Consider the following 25,464-nt stretch of genomic DNA (forward strand, 5'->3'; position numbering starts at 1 on the left):
AACTCTGTTTCTCTACCCACAGACGTGGCCCTGACCTGCTCATTATTTCCAGCATTTTCTGATTTTATTTGGACGATTCTTTGCTGGTTGATCAAACCATTAATTACTGCTCAGCAACCATCTCTGTTCCTTAAAATACAAACTTGCTATGTTTGGATTTTATTTCCCTCAGATTATTTTAAGGAGTCAAGTATTTTTATTTAAATTTTTAAGCAGTTTGTTTATGAAATTTTAGATTCTTCCAAAATCTCCACTGCATATATCATTTTTTTTGTACCTGGTAAGGGTTTGATTGAAAGGCTAATTTAAAAGTATTGCTTTTTATATCCTGGTTTGTTGTCTGTAAGAATTTTTCACTCCAACCTTAACAGTGGTTATGCCCAAAAGTGTACTGCTGAAGCTCTTTGGCTGTCCCGAGGAAGTGGTAGACACAATTAAAATGCACATTCTGCAATGTATATGTTGTAATACCTGCTGTTTCACCCCAAACAGCTGTTGATAGAATGATACAAGGCTTTTAAAACCTAGCACGTGCGTGCCAAATAAAAAGAGCATTGTTCTTTGAACTCCTTAACCCACAGTGGTTCCCACTGGAATACATCGCTGAGGGCACAAAAGGTTATGTTGTTAGCATAACTGCATGTGCCTGGCACAGAACTCTTTTTTTTTGTCTCTTGATGTGCCACGTGATTTTTATTGAGTTTCACCGTGACAGATGTTTTTTGTGCACTGGGACCAATGTCTTCACACTTCAGTGCTCCTATGGAAAAAAAAGCCATTGGTTTTGTGCTACTTTGGTGTTATTGAACGCATACTGAAAATAGCAAGCACTCGGAGACTGAAGGAGTGGTTTCTCTCCCCTTTGGGGCCAAGACTAAATCCATCCCAAAGGGATTTTGGCGTTAAATCCTCTTGCATTTCTGCCAGTTGTACAGAGCCTGAAGGGAAATGTGTCTGGACAATTTCAGTCTAGCTCCCGGTGGGTGTGCATCCATATAACACAGCCTCTGCACTCAATCTTTCATTGACAGAGCAATCTTTTCGAGACGGCTCACAATAATATGCTTTGTGGGAGACAAAAATAACTTTGCAAATTTGGGGCCTTTCTGTAATTACAGTTCATGGGATCTGGTCTGCCTGGAAAACTTAGGTTGTTTGTGACCTGTGGTTGCACTTGGAACCATAAACATTGAATCATCCAGCACAGATACAGGGCCCTCACGTCCACTTTGTCCCAACTGACCACTGTGCTTATGTCACTCCCATTTGCCTGTATTTGGCTGTATACTTCTCTGCCTGTCCTATCTTAAGTACTGTCCAAACTTGATTTAAATATTATAATTTTATGTCCATGTTCTGCTCCTATAAGATTCCATCTTCTTTGCTGTTCTGCACTTCCAGCTATTATCTCACAACTTCTGACATTCTTCTCACTCGCCTCCCTCCTTCATCAGCCTATCATCCCTCTCACCTGGATTCATCTATCACCTCTCTTTTCCTCCACCTTTGTCCCATCTGTCTTTCCGGTCCAGTTGAAGGATCTTATCCGAAATGTTGACTGTCCATTTCCCTCTATAGATGCTCCGTGATCTGCTGAACAGTGCAGGCGGTCAATAAGGTGCAAGGCAATAATGAAGTAGATTGTGAGGTCAAGAGTGCATCTTATTGTATTAGGGGACAGTTCAATGTCCTTGTAACAACAGGACAGAAGCTGCCCTTGTGCCTAGTGGTATGATTTTCAAGCTTTTGCATTTCCAATCCCATGGGACGGGGAGAAGAAACAATATCTGGGGTGCGTGGGTCTTTGATTGATAGTGCTGGTGCTTTACCGAGGCAGCAAGAAGTTTAGACAGAGTCCATGTAGGGGAGGCTGATTTCTGTGATGTGGTGAGCTATGTCCACAAGTTTCTGTAGTTTCTTGCAGCCTTTGGGCAGAGCAGTTGCCTACCAAGCTGTGATGTGTACTGCAAAAGTCTTTAGATCACTGGGTTGCAAGAAGGAAGTCATTCAGATCATTAAGCCTGTGATGGCTCTCCACAAAAGTGGCCCAAGCACTCCTATTCCTCAGCTCTTCTCCTGCAGCCCCGGTTATTAATTTCCTCCCAGTTGTCAATCCCGTTCTTGACAATAGCACTTCAAGCAATGAATCCCAACCTGTGACTTCTCGGGCCTTTCTCTTTTATTGATACTTGTGTTTATTTAGGGATACAACACAATAACAGGCTCTTCTGGAGCTCCTGCTGCCTTAATACACCCACGTGACAAATTAGCCCACTAATCCAGAAATATTTGGAATGTGGGAGGAAGCTGGAGCACCCAGAGGGAAGCCATGTGGTCACAAGGAGAAGGTGCAAACTCCTTACGGACAATGGTGAGAATTGAACCAGGGTCACTGTCACAGTAACCACCATGCCACCGTGCCGCCCCTTCTTGGCCAAGGTCTTATATAGTAGTTGGGGTAGAGTTCTCATTCACTGGCATGCCACCATGGAAGTGCCCACGGGAGGAAATTGGAAAAGTACAGAAAGATGCATCCTTCTCGGCACCATGTAACTTGTCATCAGTAACTCCTGAACAAAGACTTCTGAGGGCAAAATAATCAGTATCCAGGATTCAAGTTCTCAATTTATTTATTTGAGCTTAGGTTATTTTTTTTTCCTCTCAGTTTCTTGGGTCCTCACTGGATGAAATCCCTATTTAACAAATCTGTATCAGTAGAATCATAATAATATAAACAAGGCTACCCAGCCCCTCTAGAACAATACTAGGGAGACTATTAGGTTTACCTCACAAAGAATTCTGATTGAGCCATATATGTCTGAGAAATTATCTTTTGTGACACTTGCCTGATGTTAATAATTTCACTGGTATTTAATTGCTCTCATAACCCAATCAGTATATTAGACAAATTAACAAAACTGCATTTCTGTAACATTTTTACAAGGATATTAGAACTCATTTTAACAAGTAGATAGATATTTTGGACAATTAAATAATTTGCAAACTGATAAATCTGTGAACTTAGATCTCATTACTGCAAACATAAACATTTTCTGGAATGAAGTAAGCTACTTTAAAAAAAAAGCAAGAACTAAAATTATCTGAGCCAAATACTGACTTAAAAGCTTTGAATTTGGTTGATTTAAGGAAAAAAAATTGTCAATTCCAAAAGCAACAACTCTTGTTAAATACTTGATGTTACCACTCTAATTATGAGTGTCGTTCTCTGTTGGTCTTTTAACATTATTCTATAATGTGCATTAGTAGGCATTTGGAACTTATGGACAGCAAAGAATATCAGGATGCCCTTTAACAACTACAGCTTGGCGTTCAATACTATCATTCCCTCAAAACTGATCAATAAGCTCCAAGACCTTGGCCTCAATACCTTCTTGTGCAATTGGATCCTCAATTTCCTCACTTGCAGACCCCAGTCAATTTGGATTGAAAGCATCTCTTTCACAGTCTGTATTAGTAGAGGTGCACCACAAGGCTGTGCGCTTAGCCCCCTGCTCTAATCGCTTTACACCTATGACTGTGTGGCTAAGCACAGTTCCAATGCCATATTTAAGTTTGCTGATGTCACCTCTATCATTGGCCAAATCAAAGGAGGTGACAAATCAGCATATAGGAGGGAGATTGAAAATCTGGCTGAATGGTGCCACAACAACAATCTCACTGGATGTCAGCAAGACCAAAGAGCTAATTATTGACTTCAGGACGAGGAAACAAGAGGTCCATGTGCCAGTCCTCATTGAGGGATCAAAGATGGTGGGGGTCAGCAACTGTAATTTTTCAGTGCTATCATTTCAAAGGACCTATCCTGGGCCCAGCACATACAGTAAGTGCATATACGAAGAAAGCATGGCAGCACCTCTACTTTATTAGAAGTTCGCAAAGATTTGCCATGACTTCTAATACTTTGACAATCTTCTATCGATGTGTGGTGGAGAGTATATTAACTAGCTGCATCACAGGTTGGTATGGAAACGCCAATGCCCTTGAACAGAAAATCTTACAAAAAGCATTGAATACGGCTCAGTCTATCATGGGCAAAACCCTCCCCATCACTAAGCACACCAACGTCATCATAAGGGACCTTCACTACCCAGGTCATGTTCTCTTCTCGCTGCTGCCATCAGGAAGAAGGTAGACGAGACTCAGGACTCATACCACCAGGGTCAAGCTACTACCCCTCACCCATCAGGATCTTGAACCGGTGCGGATAACCTTATTCAGCTTTGCTCGCCCCATTACTGAACTGTTCCACAACCAATGACCTCACTCTAATGTACTCTTCATCTCATGTTCTCGATATTTAATGCTTCTTTATTTATCTACTTATTATTTCTTTTTTTCTCTTTTGTATTTGCAGTTTGTTGTCTTTTGCATATTGGTTGTTTGTCCACCCTGTTGGGTGCAGTCTTTCATTGGTTCTGTTACAGTTCTTGAATTTACTGAGTATGCCTGCAAGGAACTGAATCTCAGAGCTGTGTGTGATAACATATATGTACTTTGATAATAAATTTACTTTGAACTTTGAGCATTTATTGATAATTTTATACCACAAGACTAACTTTATATAATTAGTTACTGATTTGCAAATTTGAACAGTACTTTGTCCACTTGAATGATCTTTCATAAGAATACAATCTTTGCAATTCAACTATATTGTTTTCTGCATGCTTAATAGTTATGAAATACTGGGTGAATAAAATAGAAAGTATTGATATGATGGTAATAAACAATTTGATGTATAGAATGCCTTTTTTTAATTGCAGAAAGACATTGCATTAAAACCCCACGAGCGCTTGGAGAAGCTTCAGAATCCCCTTGCAAAGAAAAAACGCAACGAACTGCAAAACGGCTTAAGTTTCCATGCCAACAAGAACAGGCATAGCTACCGCCATGGAAGCTCTGACAGGGAAAATAACCACACCTTGAGTCATGGTCATGGAAAGCAGAAGCGCTTTCAGAAGAGGCACAGACAGGTAGGACGATATGAGACTCTCCATAAGTGAAAGTTCACCCCATTATATGTTCTACTACATTTCTGATATGGCCCAATTATTGTGCAATAATTCTCTAAAATCAAACTATAAAAGTAATTGGTGAGTACTCAATTGTTTTCAGGCCTCGCTTTTATGTCTTATGAACTTAGTCTTTCTTTAGCTTACATAATTGATAGTCTTTTCTCAGAGCACGATGCAAACACAATGTTTACTGTGAATAATTCAGAGTTCTCAAGTTTGGAGTTGTAGGATTGGCAACTGTGCAAGATGAAGATGTTACTCTGCTGTGAATACTGTGACAACTTCATTGGAATGTGATGTTTGTATTAATGCCCCAGTTTTCAAGCAAATCACCAATGTCTGAAGGGAGGCTTCCAGTTGAGTATTCCTTTGGTACTGGTGTATGTGGCTGGTTATTCACAACATTGATAATGTTAATTTTATTTGACTGCTTAAATTTGGGGAATTATTGGAGTGACAGGGCTAATGGCCAGAATAACTCTGGCCCTAAATGGTTGACTGGATTTACCCAAAAACGCAACTTCAGGAAAATGTTTGAGTGATGAAAATTTAAGTTTACTTGCACTCATGGTTACAGTTTCTCCACTTCAGACTTTTAGTTCAAGTCCTGTGATATTCCAAAGCAGGCTTGCTTTCAGTACAATGTTACAACCTCATGGATTAGAATGAGAACTGTTTAACAGCACATGGTTAGTGGCCAATACAAACAATCAACCTGCAGTGTGAGTGGAGATTCAGGAAGTGTGGTGGTTTGAGAAAATTCAGAGAGCCCCTTCTCACAGAGTAAATCAGATCAGCTTTCTCTCAGTGTATTTACCATTTGTGGATGTTATCGGCCTAATTCCACTTGAGTAAATAATAGTGAGTCACTATGTTGATCCATTGCATCAGTTCTCTTCGGTGATATTTACTGGGAATAATCACATCAGTGATGGGCAGCACTGATTTTCTACTGTAGAAATAATCACACCAGAAGTGGTCTAAAGGCAAAGGTAACACAGATGAATGAGGTAAGTGTTCCATTGTTAAAATGACCATAGGTAATAAAGGTGCAGGTGTTTCGACAGTAACACACACAACATGCTGAAGGAACTCAGCAGGTCAGGCAGCATCTGTGGAAAGGAATAAAGAGTTGGCATTTCAGGCCAAGACCCTTCATCAAGACTGGGGAAGAAGCCAGAATAAGAAAGTGGAGAGAGAGGATAAGTACAAACTGGAATGTGACAGGTGAAGCTTGGTGAGGGAGAAGGAGGGTGGGTGGGGGAGTGGGAATGAAGCGAGAAGCTGGGAGATGATGAGTGGAAAAGGTAAAGGACTGAAGAAAAAGAAAGTTCAAGAACTATTGCAGACTTTCTGGTAACAGGTGCCCACAATAGTGTAAGTAGGGAATTGCAGGATTTACACCAGCCACTGGTGATATGTGTTTCTGTCAATGTGGTGTATCATTTGGAACCTCCAGGTGGTGATGTTCCTATAGGCTTGCAGTTCTTATCTGTGTGGTTAGTAATTGCAGTGTCTTTTCTAGATGCCGCTTACTGTAACCATGATGCACTGGTGCTGGGGAGTGACTATTTCTGGTGGTGGAGACAGCTCCAAGTGGACATTGTAAATTTGATGAGCAGAAATCCTTGCAGCACTTTGCTGAGAAGCACAATAATAGATCTGTTGTCTGTCATGGAACTGATAATGCCTCAGTTCTTTTTCTTAATATTTCCTTCTGATTTATTTGCTCCATGGTGTGATTTTGGCTAAATTTTTCAGTGGTTTGAACATAAGAGTCCCAAGGTACTAATATTGTGATTCATTGTCATTGTGTTCATTACCCTCGTGATAGATTATTACTTCCAGAATGGCAACTGACATTTCTATTCCACAAATCTCAGCTTATTACTATTCATTTCAAGCACACACTTTGCAATATTATTTAGTCTGTGGCTCAGAAGACGGGCAGGCAGTTGCAACTTGAAGGTAATGGATATACAGAAATAGATACTTGTTAACTTGAACTCTGTTCAATAAAGATGGAAGACTGAATTAATGGAGCTCAAGTTATGTGTTTGAACTGCACAGAAACCAGGTCATACAGAGAGAGAGAGAGAATGAGAGAGGCTTGATACAAGTAAGAGCTGAGACGATGCTGAATAAACGAGCCAGCAAGGGTGAAAATTGAAGTAACAGAGTAGAGTGAAGTGTTGACATAGATCAAGTACATTCCTAGCAGAAGAAAACTGGACCAAGTCCTGAAGTAGTTTTTTTAAAAGGTTCATATTTCATTGTAGATGATGTCTCTTTTAATTGGGGAGTGTTTACTTGTTTCAACCGGAAGTATAATTTGCACCCATTATACCAGCAAGTATTGCTGCTAGTGCCATATTCAAGTTAATTAATGCAATTAATTATGATTATTTAAACCTTTGAAGATTGCTGTAATGCTTTGATCCAAAACAAAATGATACATTTTTAATCAGGGAATTCTTTCATCCAGTCAATTTACTTGCCTGAACCTGTCAATTGGAAACCACATGTTGACAATTACAAGAGGTTCCCAGGCGTATGGTTTAGTTGCTTAATTGGTCACATGGGTGTAATTGGACGATGTGGGCCTGTTGGGCAAAAAGAGTCTGTTACCGTGTTGTATCTCTAACTAAAAATAAAAATGAAAGCATTCCTTTACCTATTAGAAGAGACTGGCTAAGTAATAAAATTATGGGTAATTCTATTACACTGTCTATGTATGATTATGCGATATAATAGAAAGTGGAGTTTATCCTCTTTTAGTGTGCTTGATGCTAATGTCCATTCAGTTTCCTGGAAAATGCTTGTGAAATTGAGCAGATAATACATTCAAGGTGGCATTATGGTGCTTTGCGCATCAATTCATGTGCCACTTGGAGCTGAGGGGAGAGTTCACAGCTGCTGTGTTCTTGCTCCTCTGAGGGGAAAGTGGTGGTGGTGGGGGCATTAGACATTAACGAACCTATTTCAAGTCAAGTCAAGTTTATTGTCATTTAACTATATATATGTATATAACATATATAGAAACGCGGTAAGGTTTCCCTGAACCAAGGTGTAAAGCACAGTAGTACACATAACACATAATAACTTCTGAAGGTAAGGATAAAATTTACAGATTAATCGCACATAAATAACAAACTAAAGTGCTTTAATTCCTTGTGTCCCTACAAAATTAGGAGTAGATACAGTTGTCATGGAGGTGAGGGAATAGCAGAGAAGGGGAAGAAGTGTCTGTGGCCACCCCTAATGCAGTCCAGCAACCTGATCAACAGTGATCTAAGTGCTGGTCCGTCTCTTGGCCGATGTTGCATGTAGGTGCATCGAGTAGAAATACTGTTATTAACGAGCACAACTGTGATATTTGTACAGCGGAACTGAGCATGGCAAACTAAATCTGGCAGAAACTGTGTAAACATCAATATCGCACCTGGATTCTTTAACTCACATCTTTTCGTCAGCCTGCTCTGGAAGTTGTTTCCTGTTTTCTTATTGTGCCAAATAAGTTCTCATTGTAGGCTGAACCTTAATGTAGCAATTAGTTCAGTAAAGGTGGACTGGCAATTGACATGTCCAAAGCCAGAAGAGTGCTGGCCTGACAAAGAGGAATTTTGCACAAAAGCACTTGGGTCCATCTCTGTTTTCTAACGATTACAAAACAACTTGGAAATGTTTGCGAGAGCAATCTCACCCAAAGAAAAATGCACAAAGGGTCTGACTTCAAGGTGATTATTTTTTAGGCTTGTATTAAGGACTTTTCCCGACAGTTACTTAGCATTGAGAAAGACTTTGTAAGGTTTGCACAATTAATATGGCTACAAACCCTCACCGATGCAATGTGTTGCATTGACCGTTTTTATTGGACATCAGCAGAAAGCAACAAAATATCCCTAAGAGGCTGAGGAGTAGTGGTCTATCTGGTGTGAGAACAGAATCTCACTGGCTGACTTTACAGTTAAAGCTGTGGATACAGATCAAACTTGGTACATTAAAAATTAGTTTATATCGCCATTATTAATATAACAATGTTAATTGTAAATGCTCTTTCACCCTGCAAATCAACGAGTGTGGGGCCTCATTGAATGTTTAATTTTCTTTTGAAATATCTTATTTTTTCACCAAAAAAGCTGTTGTCTCACTTTAGTGAATACCTCATTATCATTGAGTGCTGATCCAAGATTGACCTTGCATTGTCACACTGCCTAAAGAGATGTAAAAATTGTTAAGGAGATGCTTCCATTAATTGCAAAGGGAATAAGCGATCTCTTTATAGATACCCACTTCGTCTTTGCATCACTTGATAAAGATCATTTCATCATCATTAAATTGCTCTTCTTATAAGGGACTTTTTTGGGATCAACATGGCAAAAAGCGAAGGGAAAATCATTCTGAGCATTTCTGTAATATTTCTGAAATCACAGCTAGAATTTCAGAGAAAACTGATTTCCACGTATGTTACAATAAAGGTCATGTGTGTGCTTTGAAAATTGCAGAGGAAATGTAGCTTGGTGAAGGTTAATCTCTGAGCAATTGGCTTCATTCCCAGTCAGGATAAATACAATACAAGCCAATTATGGGCATCCTGCTAATGACAATGTTTCATTTAAAAGGAACATTTAATCAGACATTGAGTAATTCCCCATGTATTTCACTATTAATATGAACAATTACGCTTAGAAAACATTTTCGTTATCTCTGTGGTGTTAGCAAAAGATTGCTGATATTTGTTGAATGCAGTGTGGATTTAGTGCTGTGACTTTTGAAAGGAGAACGTTACCCTGCTTGCTTTGTTTTAAATTTGTTTCAAACTTCCTGTCTACAGTTGTCAAATCTTGACTGATTAGGACTTACTCCTTGAAGAAAAAGGCTGATGACTGTGGCTTGGGGCAGTTTATGTCTCATGGATGTATTGAATGGAAGGGCAGGTTTGCAGAGCTGAGAAACCCCCTCCTCCTTTTGCTTCTTATTTTCTTGAATTGGTATCTTTTTCACTCATTCTTGAATTGATAAATATGGTACTGTTTGTTCTCAGTGACAGACTATGTAACACATGCAGTGTCTCCCGTGTTTGCTGGTGAACTTGGCTAGGTGACAGCTGGGGTACTTCAAGAAGCTGTACTTGCACGCCTTCCTTCCTCCCTAAGCAATGTCAATGGCTGCACGTAAAATGGACATCTAACTGAAGCTTCTCTAATTGTTTGGGATTTAATTAGTGTTTACCCAGTCTTCCCCAAAACTTAGACAAGCGATCACTGTGGCAGTTCAGTGAGGGAGGTTGGAAAGCAGGGGGTTTGGATGGTGGGGGGAGTGGAATATTCAGAGTGAACAGATGGAATAGAGTGGAGCTGACTGAGCTTTCCCAGCACGCATTGACAGCATCAGTAACAAGCAATTTACAACGTGCTATTTACAGCTTGGGTTACAGTCCTCCATTGGTTCAGGGTACTCTTTAGCAGCTGCTTTCATTAATAACTTTCTGTGAGCTGTTAATTGAACATGAAAATGTGTGTGGGAGGGGTTTCTCAATGGCAGGCAATCTTGTTTCAATGAAGAAGAAAAGACATGTCGTATTGTCATGGTAATGGAGCAGCTATCACATGCTCCCTTTCATATGACTGAACAACCACAAGTGACAGGTGCTGCCGGCCGCAATAAAATATGGCATGGCTCCCTGCAATTCAGGGAACTACTGGACAGGCCAGATTAGCTCACCATGTAATGTGAGGTTCTGCAGCCAGAGAACTGAACATTCTGTGATTGCGGAACAAACGTTCCATTTGTCCTGTGGATTCAAGATGCAAAGTGTTTGCTACTATGGAATCTGTTACAATTCCCTTTGTGGTCTCAGCAATCAATGCATCAATGATCCCAACGATGGACTTGTGTGGCTGTCCTAAGATATCACTTTGGCTCCTGAGTCATCTGTCTACTGTTGCAACTGTTGTTTTGGTGGGCGATGGCATTATGAGAAGCATTGGATGGCTCTTCTGCTGTGTTGCAGCCTGTCTGTGGAGTTATAGAGAGATACAGCATGAAAGCAGACCTTCAACCCATTAAATCCATCAAGCAACCATATTTTATGTTCCTCACATTTGTAACAATTACCCTCAGGTTACACCACAAATTTACCCACTGGGGGTAATTCACACTGGACAATTAAACTAGTAACCTATGAGATATGGGAGCAAACTGGATCACCCAGAGGGGAAGCTATTAGAGTGTCCAGTTTCAGCATTCAGCATCGTTGAATGAACCCCTTACTGGCAAACTATAAATGCAATGTCATGATGTGATCAATTCTTGAAGACTTTCATTTTATAATACATACTTATGAGACATCCTCACTATGCAGAGTATGCTAATGCCTTCACGTAAGAGTTCAAAAGTTAAAAAGTTGAATTTATTATCAAAGTACATATAGGTCACCATATCCAACCCTGAGATTCATTGTCTTGTGGGCATACTCAATAAATCCATAATAAAAATTAATGAAAGACTGCTCCAATAAGGTGGATAACTAGTGTACAAAAGATAAAGTCAATTCAATTCAAAAAGAAAGAAAAAAGGGAATGACGTAAATCAGGGGTCCCCAACCTTTTTTGCACTGTGGACTGGTTTCATATTGACAATATTCTTGCGGACCGGCCGACCGGGGATGGGGGGGTGGGGGGGTGTAGGATTGCCAACGGACCAGAGTAGAAGTCAAATACAGTACTGTACGTTGTTTACCCAGAGAAACTACAATGACCATGAAGCCTTGCGCGGGCACCAGTGCGCATGCATCTACGTGCCGAAGTTTTCTACAAATCATTTTTGGCGATTCTGTACGGGGGTGGGGGGGTGATGTTAATCACGACCGGAATATAGGTGATAAGTGGCTTATACACTATATTTCTAAAAGGGTTTATCTAACAAATTTGATAGTAAACACACAGTGCATAATTTCCTTGCATGAATATAGTGATAAGTCAATTATCAGGGAGGACAGGGGAGCTTGAACTAAGTGTTGAACGAACCTCCAGCAGAAGTGGTTGAGGCAGGTTCGATGTTGTCATTTAAAGTTAAATTGGATAGCTAAGTGGACAGGAAAGGAATGGAGGGTTATGGGCTGAGTACAGGTCGGTGGGACTAGGTGAGAGTAAGCGTTCGGCACGGACGAGAAGGGCAGAGATGGCCTATTTCCGTACTGTAATTGTTATATGGTTATATAAGTAAGTCAATAGCATCATAACATTTTAAGTAACGTTTGGATATTAAACACACAGCACATATTTTCCCCGTATGAACATATAAAATCATTGCAACACACCAATATCGCTGAATCAGTGGGAGCCCCAGGCTTGTTTTCCTGCAACAAGACGGCCCTATCGAGGGGGGGGCAGGAGACAGCGATACTCGAACGGGGTTCCTTATGTCCAGTCTATTCCGCAATTTAGTTTTCGTTGCATTCATTGAAGAGATATGATGTTGGAAATGGAAGCAACGTTTTCAGTGCTTTCATGGCAATCTCAGGATATTTAGCCTTGACTTTGATCCAGAATGCCGGCAGAGATGTTGTGTCAAACATACTTTTCAGCCCACTGTCATTTGAAAGCTTGAGGAGTTGATCTTCTTCCCGCGCTGACATGGATGACGCGCGGGTAATGACCTCGCATGCGTAATGGCTCAACAGGGCGTGACAGGGAATGAGGAAAGGTGCAGTTGACTCATATCACCAAATCATATCGTTTCCTCTCGGCCCGGTAGCACATGCTTTGCGGCCCAGTACCAGTCCGCGGCCTGGTAGTTGGGGACCGCTGATGTAAATAATAATAAATAAATAATAAATATCAAGATCATGAGATGAAATGTCCTTGCAGATGAGTCTGTTGGTTGTGGAACAGTTTAGTGACGGAGCTTTTTTTTAAGCGTGTCATACCAGACATTCAGCCATTCTTGTCTGGCACGTGGTGTCGGGATTAACCGGGTCACGTTATGAACGTTCTTGACTCGACCCTTGTATTTTTTACAAGGCCAAGTGGCTAGCTCGACACTCAACCCGGCATGGATAGAAAGCATGCTCGGGGGTGGCCCAAACCTGGATTCGAACTCAGGAACCCTCTCTCCGGACCAGCTGGCCAGTAATGGAGCAGGTGAAGTTGAATGAAGTTATCCCCGCAGATTCAGGAACCTGATGGTTGAAGTGTAATAACTGTTCCTAAACCTGGTGGTGTGAGTACTGAGGCTCCTGTACCTTCTTCCGGATGGCAGCAGCGAGAAGAGAGCATGATCGGGGTGGTGGGGATCCCTGATGATGGATGTTGCTTTCCTGCAACAACGCTTGGCGCAGATGTGCTCAGTGGTGGGAAGGACTTTACCGGTGATGGAATGGTCCTATCCACTGCATTTTGTAGGACTTTCTGTTCAAAGACATTGATGTTTCCATACCAGGCTGTGATGCAGCCAGTCAAAATACTCTCCACTACACATCTATAAAAATTTGTCAAAGTTTTCAATATCATGTCAAATTTTTGCAAACTTCTAAGGAAGCAGAGGTGCTGCAGTGCTTTTTTAATAATTGCCCTCATGTGCTGGGCCTAGGACAGGTCCTCCAAAATAATAACATTGTGAAAACTAACGTTGCTGACCCTCTCCAGGTCTGATCCTCTGATGAGGACTGGTTCGTGGATGTTGGGTTCCTCCTCCTGAAGTCAATAATCAGCTCCTTGGTCTTGTTGACCGTGAATAAGAATTTGTTGCTATGGCACTGATCAGCCAGATTTTCATTCTCACTCCTGGACCTGCTGCTCATCCAGTTTGGGAGGTATTTGATTTAATGAGTGGTATCTGGCCCAAACAATCATGGTTAAAAGAGAAAATAACATTTCAGGTGCAGAGGTATGGGCAGGAGTTGGTGGCTGGGGGAGAGGAATGTGGCTTGGTGTTCAAGGGGTTTGATCTTGACTTTGTATTGCCCTGTTACCAATGCGTAGCGATCAAATTCATTGATGGCAACATGCCAGAATACAGGGAGCATCTGAGTGCATTTTGGGGTGAAGTAGATGACAGAGATTAGGAGGGAAAGGCCTTGGAAGAATTTGCAAACGAGCTTCTGATGAAAAGTTTTCAACTTGAAACTCTCTCAACAGCTGCTGCCTGATTTGTTGAATATTTATTGCATTTCATGTTTTTATTTTAAAATTATACCATTACTTAATGGGACCCAATATACTTTGTGAATGCAGGGCTGATAGGGCGTGGCATGAGTTAAGGCATCCATTTTGGATGGCCCCAGGTTTACAGAAGGTAAATTCTCTCTTCTCCATTTTTTTTTATCAGGCGGAAGATACAAAAGCAAGCTCAACAGCATCTACCCCCACTCCACCATTTATAAGACTATTGAATGGTTCCATAGTATGATAAGATGGATTCTTGACCTCACAATCTACCTTGTTATGATCTTGCACCTTATTATTTACCTGCCGTGTACTTTCTCTGCGGCTGTTACACTCTATTCTTCATTCTTTTACTGTTTTATCTTGTTCTACCCTAATGCACGATGTAATGATTTGTTCTGTATGAGCAGTATGCAAGTCAAGCTTTTCATTATATCTCTGTACGTGTGACAATAATACACTAAGTCCAATTCCATATCAACTTTTGAGGCAACAGTAAATAGATTGGGCAAGGCTGGAACTGAACCAAGTCAGTGATGGCATGGAAATCTGACTGTCTGTTGCCATGGATTCAGTTAGGATACAGAAAATCCTAAAAAGGTAATGGATTTGGCCCAATATATCATGGGTAAAGCCCTCCCAACTATTGAGCACATCTACATGAAATGCTGTCATGGGAAAGCAGCATCCATCAACAGAGATCCCCACCCACCTAGGCCACGCTGTTTTCTTGCTGCTGCCATCAGCTAGAAGGTGCAAGAGCCTCAGGACTTGCACCATCAGTTTCAAGAATAGATTGTACCCCACAAGCATCAGGCTCTTGAACAAAAAGGGATAACTGCACTCACTTGCCCTTCCACTGAGATGTTCCCACAACCAGTGATCTCACTTTAAGGACTCTTTATCTTGTTATTACATGTTCTCATTATTTATTGCTATTTATTTATATTTGCATTTCCACAGTTTGTTGTCTTCTGCACTCTGGTTGGTCTTCCATTGATCCTGTTATAGTTACTATTCTGTAGATTTGCTGAGTATGCCCACACGAAAATGAAATTCAGGGTTGTTAATGGTGACACATATGTACTTTGATAATAAAATTTACTTTGAACTTTGAGATACCATGTGGCATGGTTTAGCTTCAAATGATTCAGGAGAAGAGGGAATAAGCCTGATTTTGTGGCAATGACTAAAGACCAATTGCTTTGGTCTTCCTAATTTTCAGTTGGAAGAAATCTCTGCTTGTGCGGCCAATGTAACAATTTGGAGTTGGTGGAGAGATTTAGAGATGGGGATGATCTAAATCAAAATTGCAAGTGGATGGTGTGTGGCTGCGTAAAAGTGTTGGCCAAAGATGGATCCTTCAGAGACAGGAATAATAAGCAGAGGAATGAGAAGCATTGCTGATATTTATCCAACTTTCAATATGGAAATGAGAATGGAATCAGAAGGCAGTATCCTCCCCACAGATCCTTAGTGTCCCAGTCATAAAACAGATAGTGTTTGATTGTGGGGAACAGTTAAACGTTTTCATGGAGCAAAGCTTTGTTTAGCGAGAACAGGCTGTGGTGGGCCTCTAGCTCCCTTTAGTAGCAAGCTGCTCAACAATTAAAAGTGAGTTGATGTGTAATTAATGAAGAGCTGGAATGCGGCCCCGTGTAAGTACATCGGAACATACAACAGGAACAGCACTGTAGAAGTACTTGATTGGCTGTGCAGACGTTTGGGGGAATGTCCTAAGATTGTTATTGCCTAGAAATCTGAACACAAAGTGCTGTGCTGTTTTCCACTGCAATGGAATTGAAAATCAATTTAACTCAATACTTAAAAAAATGGTAAAATGTTGCAACTCTCCCAACATGTGTGCAAAAAAAGTAACATAAGCGTGGCTTTTAAAGACCTAATATTAGAGGTAAACCTTTTTGCCCTTTCATTTCCTGAGCATTCCAAAGAAGATTTCGGTTGTCAATGAAGCATGGTACTGCAAATGCTATTTGAATAGCTTTTTGATTGCAGCCATTGCAAATAATGAAGAAATCATGTGAGAATGAATAAAGATCAGTGCAAGCACTAAATGAGCACAACACTTGACAATTGGTCATCAATGAAATCAATTACTTTGGATGATAATTCTTTACGAAAATGTAATTACCTCAGACTGGCATTGAACAAACTCTTGCTGAAGTTGTTTGAGGCAAAATTGAAGGGCTGTTAGAAAATGAAAAAAAGGGTGGAGATAATTCTTCTGAATCTTCGCCAGCTGTCAGGGGCAAACTCTATGATTGCCACATAATCTTCCAGGGACTGTGCTGTCAAATTGTGAGTGTGGTTTTATGAGGAGACACCCTCTTGCTACCAAATCTATCCTAAAGATATGATCAACTATTCACTTGGTAAGTAATTCCATCCACATGCATTGGAAGATAATTCAAAGGATGGTCCTTGAAGTATTGTTAACCCCTTTCCCTGGAAAGCTCTAGAGTAGTTGATGGTTAAATATTGCGTGTGCCTGTTGTATAAATGGTTGTGGGGCACTTCAAAAATTGACTTAAGGAACAGAATAGCCAACTGAAATACATGTACATGCATATCCATGCAAATGGGTAGTTATTTAATGCACAGGTAATGTTGTAATCTGTGCATACCTGTTTTTTCTCTTGAAGGAGTGCCTTCTGTGCACTCCTTCAAGAGATAACTAGACAGCCGGTGGTGTAGTGGCATCCACACTGGACATCAAGACAGGTGGTACCCGGATCGAACCAGGCCGGCTCCTTGCACGCTTTCCATCTGTGCTGGGTTGAATGTCGAGCTAGCGACTCAGCCTCGTTTAAAAAAAAGATGAATGCTAAAGAAACTGCCACCCTCACAACACGCTGGAGGAACTCAGCAGGTCGGGCAGCATCTGTGGAAACGATCACTTAACGTTTTGGGCCGGAACCCTTCATCAGGACTGAAGAGGGAAGGGGCAGAGGCCCTATAAAGAAGGTGGGGGGAGGGTGAGAAGGAGAAGGCTGGTAGGTGCCAGGTGAAAAACCAGTCAGGAGAAAGATAAAGGAGTGGGGGAGGGGAAGCAGGGAGGGGATAGGCAGGAAGGGTGGAGAAGGAATAGGGGAAAGCACAATGGGTAGTAGAAGGAGGCAGAACCATGAGGGAGATGATAGGCGGCTGGGGGAGGGGGCAGAGTTCAGTCCCTCCCCAACTATATCCGGGATACATCCCATGCCCTCCACGTCTTCAATAACTTCCAGTTCCCCGGTCCCAACCGCTTTGTTTTCACTATGGATGTCCAATCCTTATACACTTCCATTCCCCATCAAGAAGGCCTCAGGACCCTCCGCTACTTTCTGGACAATAGACCTCACCAGTTCCCCACCACCACCATCCTCCTCCGGTTGGCGGAACTGGTTCTCACATTTAATAACTTCTCTTTTGGCTCTTCCCACTTTCTTCAGACCAAGAGTGTAGCTCTGGGCACTCACATGGGCCCCAGCTATCCCTCCCTCTTCATTGGTTATGTGGAACAGTCTATACCCAGCCCTCAAATTCACTTGGTCCATCTCGGACACTTTTCTCCCCTTTCTCAATCTCTCGGTCACCATCTCTGGAGACAGACTGTCCACTGACATCTTCTATAAGCCCACTGACTCTCATAACTACCTCGACTATACCTCTTCCCATCCTGCCACATGCAAAAATGCCATTCCCTATTCCCAGTTCCTCTGTCTCCACCGCATCTCCTCCTAGGATGAGGCTTTCCGTTCCAGGGCATCTCAAACGTCCTCCTTTGTTAAGGATCGTGGTTTCCCTTCTGCTGCATTCAGTGATGCCCTCACCTGCACCTCCTCCATTTCCCGCACTTTGGCCCTTACCCAATCCTCCCGTCACCACAACAGGGACAGAGTTCCCCTTGTCCTCACCTACCACCCCACCAGCCTCCGGATCCAGCACTTCCGCCACCTTGAACAGGACCCCACCACTAAGCGCATCTTTCCCTCTCCACCCCTTTCCGCTTTCCACAGGGGTCATTCCCTCCACGACTCCCTGGTCCACACATTCCTCCCCACGGATCTCCCACCCGGCATTATCCCTGTAAGTGTAAGTGCTACAACTGTCCCTACACTTCCTCTCTTGCCACCATTCAGGGCCCCAAACATTCCTTCCAGGTGAGGCAACACTTCACATGTGAGTCTGTTGCGGTCATCTATTGCATCTGGTGCTCCCGGTGCGGCCTCCTCTACATCGGTGAAACCCGATGCAGATTGGGGGACTGCTTCGTCGAGCACCTCCGCTCTGTCTGCCACAACAGACAGGATCTCCTGGTTGCCACCCACTTCAACTCTGCTCCAAATTCCCATTCGGGTATGTCCATACATAGCCTCCTCTACTGCCATAATGAGGCTAAACTCAGGTTGGAGGAGCAACACCTCATATACCGTCTGGGTAGTCTCCAGCCCCTTGGCATGATCACTGAATTCTCCAACTTCCGGTAATTCCCTCCTCCTCCCTTCCCCCATCCCAGTTTCACTCTGCCCCTTCCCCAGCTGCCTATCACCTCCCTCATGGTTACGACTCCTTCTACTACCCATTGTGCTTTCCCCTATTCCTTCTTCACCTTTGCTGCCTATCCCCTCCCTGCTCCCCTCCCCCACCCCTTTATCTTTCCCCTTACTGGTTTTTCACCTGGAACCTACCAGCCTTCTTCTTCCCACCCTCCCCCCCACCTTCTTTATAGGGCCTCTGCCCCTTCCCTCTTCAGTCCTGACGAAGGGTTCTGGCTCAAAACATTGATTGATTGTTTCCACGGATGCTACCCGACCTGCTGAGTTCCTCCAATGTGTTGTGAGTGTTGCTTTGACCCCAGCATCTGCAGAGTATCTTCTGCTAAAGAAACTGCAATTGCCACCCGAATCGCCACAAAGTGCGGAGAGTGAAATAATATTCAAGAGATTACTCTCCCGGCCAATCTACTGAACAATCACTTCAAATTTTCTTGCTTGGCAAACTGTCACAGTAGAGAAATGTGCCCTTTATCCACCATGCCCGTGTTGATCTTTTTTGTCCATCTACACTAATCCCATTTGCCCTTCTGCCTTTCCTGTCCATATGCCAGTCAAAATATCTCTCAAATGTAGCGGTTGTATCTCATTCCAATAAGTTCCAGATACCAACCACTCTCCATTTAGATACAAGCTTTACCCTCCAATCTCCTATACAACTCCTACATCACAGCAGAAATTGATCTATTGAAAATGGCCACCCATTGCTCCTGGAAGCCAAAGTAATTGGCCAGCCCACACTGCAGCACCTGTACAGCACTATGTCCAAAGATGACAGAACAAGCACAAGCTGACTTCATTAACTGGTGGAAGAACTCCTATTGATGCTGAGGGAGAAGTACAGATGGTTGGCTCCAGGGTCATGCAGAGTCAGATTGTTGTGATGCTGCAGAGCTTTAATGTTCTTTGTCACACCAGAGACATTATTTCAAAACTTATCTGGGTAATGAATAGCAACACACATAAAAGTTGCTGGTGAACGCAGCAGGCCAGGCAGCATCTCTAGGAAGAGGTGCAGTCGACGTTTCAGGCCGACACCCTTCTTCAGGACTAACTGAAGGAAGAGTGAGTAAGGGATTTGAAAGTTGGAGGGGGAGGGGGAGATCTTCATCCCATGATCCTCTCGTATCCCTTTTGCCAATCACCTGTCCAGCTCTTGGCTCCATCCCTCCCCCTCCTGTCATCTTCCCATGATCCTCTCGTGTCCCTGTTGCCTATCACCTGTCCAGCTCTTGGCTCCATCCCTCCCCCTCCTGTCTTCTCCTATCATTTTGGAGCCACACATTTTAATTCCACATCCCATTCCCATTCTGACATGTCTATCCACGGCCTCCTCTACTGTAAAGATGAAGCCACACTCAGGTTGGAGGAACAACACCTGATATTCCGTCTGGGTAGCCTCCAACCTGATGGCATGAACATCGACTTCTCTAACTTCCACTAATGCCCCACCTCCCCCTCGTACCCCATCTGTTACTTATTTTTATACACACATTCTTTCTCTCACTCTCCTTTTTCTCCCTCTGTCCCTCTGAATATACCCCTTGCCCATCCTCTGGGTCCCCCCCCCCCCGTCTTTATTCCCGGACCTCCTGTCCCATGATCCTCTTGTATCCCTTTTGCCTATCACCTGTCCAGCTCTTGGCTCCATCCCTCCCCCTCCTGTCTTCTCCTATCATTTTGGAGAAGGGTCTCGGCCTGAAACGTCGACTGCACCTCTTCCTAGAGATGCTGCCTGGCCTGCTGCGTTCACCAGCAACTTTTATGTGTGTTGCTTGAATTTCCAGCATCTGCAGAATTCCTGTTGTCTGGGTAATGAATAGATTGCTTAGTTTTTGTTAAGACTGCTCAGTGTAATCCAGTGCTATAAGTTCCTACATTTTCAACACACTTTACCACGTTCTCTTGTTGCTGCTAGTAAAATTAAAGTTGCCCTTTTTCTACCTGGAAAACATAGCTGTTTCCCTTAACAAAGATGTTTCACTTTCTAATGACAATTAACCATTAAGTGAGTTACCTTGCTTGCTCCATAGAGACAGTTCAAAGAAGTTTCAAACTATGGTTATCGTTATATTTTTTGTCCCTTTCAACAATCTTAGAATCCCATCATGCAGAGACAGACTTTTCAGCTCACTATCCACCTGCCAACCATCAAGTACCCATCTTTATTAATCTAACTTACTAGCACTTGCTAGCTACAGTTCTAGAATTTTGGGACCCACAGTGCAATTGGAGAAGAATGCTGTCAAAGTTTTCAAGAGATTGGAAACCCCTTCCATCCAATTTTTATACTAGCTATCTTCCATTTTCCACTCTGAAACACTGACTGTCCATTTCTCTCCATAGATGCTGCCTGGTCCACTAAATTCCTCTGATGCAGGTGTGCTCAACCTTGGTCCATAACATTATGAAAGATTGGGAATCCCTAGTGTAGCACCTTTTTGTTGCTCCAGGTTTCACCATCTGCAGCCTCTTCTGCTTCTAAAAGATTATCCCCCCTCAGTCATATTGACAATTTCATTTTCCCCAGATTATGTATTTTCGTGCCTAATCACTTCAACTTGTCATGAAGCCTTTAGAGATCTTTCTTTTCAGAGCTACATGGAGTTGTCTTAACGGGGGATATATGATTTGAAAATACATGTACACTTTTATAAGGATTTCTTTTTATTAAAAGTGTGACTTGCTAGTAAATTAAATTTGGAAAATCGTTTCATTGAGAGTGTCATTGCAGGGGGATTAATGCCAGGAAAAACAGAACATTCTGGAAATGGAAACTGCATTATGCAACTGAAGCAAGAGATTGCTGGACTTCAAACAGAGCAACCATATTGAATAAACATTGTGACAGCATAGATGTTAATCTGTAGTGCCCAGGGAGCCATTTCCGTCCCTCTGTTCAAGGACTTGATCCACTTAGCGTTCTCAGAATATGAAACTAGAGACAAGTGAGATCTTGAAATAATAATCTTTTAATTTTTTATTTTTGATTCTGCAGAGCTCCCAATAGGTATGCAGATGGCTTGTTGCCAAACCTTTTGATCATTTTGAGCTCACAATTGCAGCCTGCAATATTAGAACAAATTGACTTTCGTATCCTGCTCTTAATGATTTATGGGCTGGGATTTTGTGGTCAGCGATGATACAGTGTTCCTTGTGGTTCATCATACTCGCTCTTGCCCACAGACAATTGGTAAGGTTTGAAATGCAACTTGCAATGATCATAGCTTTATTTTGACCTGCCTTTCCCCACGATAGAACTAGGGTATACTTGAGTAAAGGAAGCATCATTGATGATTCAGGAACAGCTTCTTCACCTCTGCCATCTGATTTCTGAATGTACATGGAACTCATGAACACTACCTCATACTTTTTCTTTATTTCTATTTTGCACTGTTTATTTAACTAATATGTAGATATTAAATGTAGTTCACATTTTTTCCTGTATTATTTTGTATTGCATTGCACTGCTACCACAAAGAGAACAAATTTTGCAACATATACTGGTGATATTAAATCTGATTCCAATTCATGCTCCGTAGACTCCAAATCAGGATTTAAAAACAGGAGTTTAAAAACAAATTAAATTCTGGATATTCTCAGGCAGCATTTGTATGACAGAAGACTTATGTGCTGGATCAATAAAGCTTTTAAAATTTAAATATTCAATACAAGTTACGATGATGGCAGTTGGGGTTTCTTGGAATCTCTTCAGGCTGTTTGGACCACTAGTGGTTGTAGGAGGCAAAGGACGCCTTGGACAGCAATATTTGAAATCCTTGCTTAGAACTATTCTCATTGACCTCCCACCAGTGAGGGGAAGATGGTTGTGAACTGATAGAACCTACCTGCTGTTGGAACACCTCTCACTTTTGTAATGGAGGGAGTTCAAGTTATTTGATCCAAGCAGTGAGGAAGAACAAACTAAATGTCCAAGCCATGATGTGCAGCAAAAGTGTGGTAGGCTTTTCCATACCCCTCTGGCACTTCGAGGTTGTAAAAGGGGAAGATTTGGTATTTACAACAAGGCTCGCTGAGTATTGTAATGCAGTTGTAGACACAGTTGTGGTGCTCTAATGGTGAATGGAGGAAACGTTGAAGGTAGTGGATAATGTATCATTTGGACAGGTGACTTTGTCCTTATTGCTGCGGAACTTGCTGAATGAGTGTTGTTGGAGCGGCACTCATTCAAGCAAATGGATGTTATCGATGGTGGGATAGCAAGTCAAGAGGTGAGACCTTCACCGCAGAATATTCAGCCTTAAACCTGCTTTTGTGTTACTGTATTTATACTGTTGGCCCAATTTAGTTCAGGATCAATGATCATACCTCCCCAGTATTAGTAATGAATACTCAACAATGGTAGTGCTATTGATTTGCCTTAAATAGGTGTTTGGAACCTCTGTCACGGGAGATGTTAATTCCTTGACACTTACATATTACAAAGGTTAAAGTTCATAGTACATTTTATTCTAAAAGAACATTTATGTCATGGTATACAACCCCATGGTTCATTTTCTTGTGGGCACATTGAGAAAATCTACAGAATTGTAACTATAACAGGATCACTGAAAGATCAACCAGAGCACAGAAGACAACAAACTGTGCAACTATAATAAATAGCAATAAATAAAGAGAACACAAAATAATGAGATAAACAGTCCTTAAAGTGAGATCATTAGTTGTAGGAACGTTTCAATGATGGGGCAAGTTAGTTATCTCCTTTTATTCAAGACCCTGATGGTTAAGGGGCAATAACCTGGTGTTGCAAGTCCTGAGGCTCTTGTACCTTCTACCTGATGGCAGCAGTGAGAAGAGAGCTTGACCTGGATGGTGTAGGTGTCTAATGATGGATGCTGCTTTCCTATGACAGTGTTTCATATAAATATGCCCAGTGGATGGGAGGGCTTCACCTGGGCTGAATCCACTACCTTCTGTAGAATTTTCCATTGAAGGGCATTGGTGCTTCCATACCAGCTCTTGATACAGCTTGTCAATATACTCTCCACTACACATTTATAGAAGTTTGTCAAAGTCTTTCTTGAATGTATAGATGTCTTCTCAGATGTAAAATGAAAACCTGGACCCCTCCACAGTCTATGTAAGCTAAAGAAATAATATTTTTTTCGTAACTATCTGGCCGAAACTGACCAACAGAAACTCCAAAATGTGCTACTACGTATGTTGAGTAATTTGAACAATGTTGTCCGTAACTTTGTGAGGGATTTGCACTAACTTTACCTGCCCAGCCCAAACTGAAGCCAATTATATGATCAGAATATATATGTCTGATCAGATGTGAAACCTACACATTGGACTCAGGCTGGTTAGCCTGGCAGCTGGACACTCACCTGCTTGGGTCTGAACACCACCTTTGTGGGACATTCAGATGATTGAAGATTTTTCTCTGTGTGAGCATAAGTTCCTTCATTTTCTGACTCATTGAGCATGGAACTGAATTCTCTTTAATCTTCAGTGACAACCTCCACTTCTGATCCCCTGGATAGAAGGATGAAGCAACAAAATATGGTTGGGTCCAAGACTCTATCCTGAGATATCCTGCATTAGGGTTGATTGATATGACATGATTGACCAACTGTGACCCCCCCCCCCCCAAGTACCAGATGAATCTGGTCAAAGGACATATTTATAAGGAACTTTTAGAAATACTATAGCATGAGAGAGATGCAGAGAAACAGACCATTTGGTCCACCAAATTAATGTCCAGCCTTTTCTTGCACTTCTCCTAAATTAATAACATTCTTCATTCTCCTACTTTCTCATCATCTCCCAGATTCTACTGTTCACCTGCTTACCCTTTAGTGACTCAATGTCTTTGAGACATGGAAGGAAATGGGAGCCCCGGGACAGAGACGATGTGCAAACTCTTCATTGTCATCACCTGCAATCATGACTGAATCCGGAACCCTGGTGGTGTGAAGCAGCAGTGTCACCGGGGGTGCCACGTGCTGCCCAAACTATAGTGATGTTGTGGTTGGCACCATTTACCATCAGTGGTTCTCTGTGGGGTGTCTCCTGGAAAATTGATATGGTGCATTCATGGCAAGCACCGTGGTCATACAATAAATTCCTTCTCAATTATGTCTACTACAGGCTGAACCTTTCTGAAAGCACACGGATATCATTTATGCTTTTGAGAAAAGTGGAACCAGAAAGGAAATCAGTCTTCATGAGAATATACAAAATTTTCAGAGATTAGATGTTAGAAAATTACTGAACATCTGCTTGATAATTGGCACTGCATTGTGTTTTATTGTAAATTTAATTAGAGAGACTATTTTAATACTAGCTGTTTCTAGTTTGTGACTTGTTAAATGAGATTAAAATGCAGAGTGGTCTGAAAGGAGGATGGAGAAAATGTAATGCTTGCATAGTCAATAGATACCAAGTGTGTTTTTTATTTGTGGTTGTGATCAGAACAGCATGGAACAGCCAGTCTGTGCTTACACTCCAGTCAAAAAGGCGGCCACCAGGGGCCAAGCACTTTCTGCTTCTGTTACCCAGTAAGTGCTGCTTGAATGGAATCCAGTGACATGATGTAGAATTAAGTGGAGCATGGCACAGCGGAGCAGATGTCATTTCTACCTGTTAACCTTTTGAGTTCTTTTAATCCCCCCTCGAGGGAACGCTTTTCCACTCTGACCTCCGGTCCCACCCCTCCCCCACCAATACTACCCCTGTTCTGCT

General features: G+C 42.1%; 1 protein-coding gene across 9 annotated transcripts in view; it reads left to right on the forward strand.

Moving 5' to 3' along the window:
* auts2a (activator of transcription and developmental regulator AUTS2 a) overlaps positions 1 to 25,464 on the forward strand; it is a 1,190,979-nt gene that overhangs the window by 326,769 nt on the left and 838,746 nt on the right. For all 9 annotated transcript variants that reach the window (XM_072242935.1, XM_072242929.1, XM_072242934.1 and 6 more), the window contains exon 3: positions 4,782 to 4,991. In XM_072242935.1, the coding sequence (XP_072099036.1) occupies positions 4,782 to 4,991 (210 nt within the window). The remainder of the gene's footprint in view (positions 1 to 4,781; positions 4,992 to 25,464) is intronic.

Source organism: Mobula birostris, chromosome 25 (assembly GCF_030028105.1).
Source record: "Mobula birostris isolate sMobBir1 chromosome 25, sMobBir1.hap1, whole genome shotgun sequence".
Lineage (NCBI taxonomy): Eukaryota > Metazoa > Chordata > Chondrichthyes > Myliobatiformes > Myliobatidae > Mobula > Mobula birostris.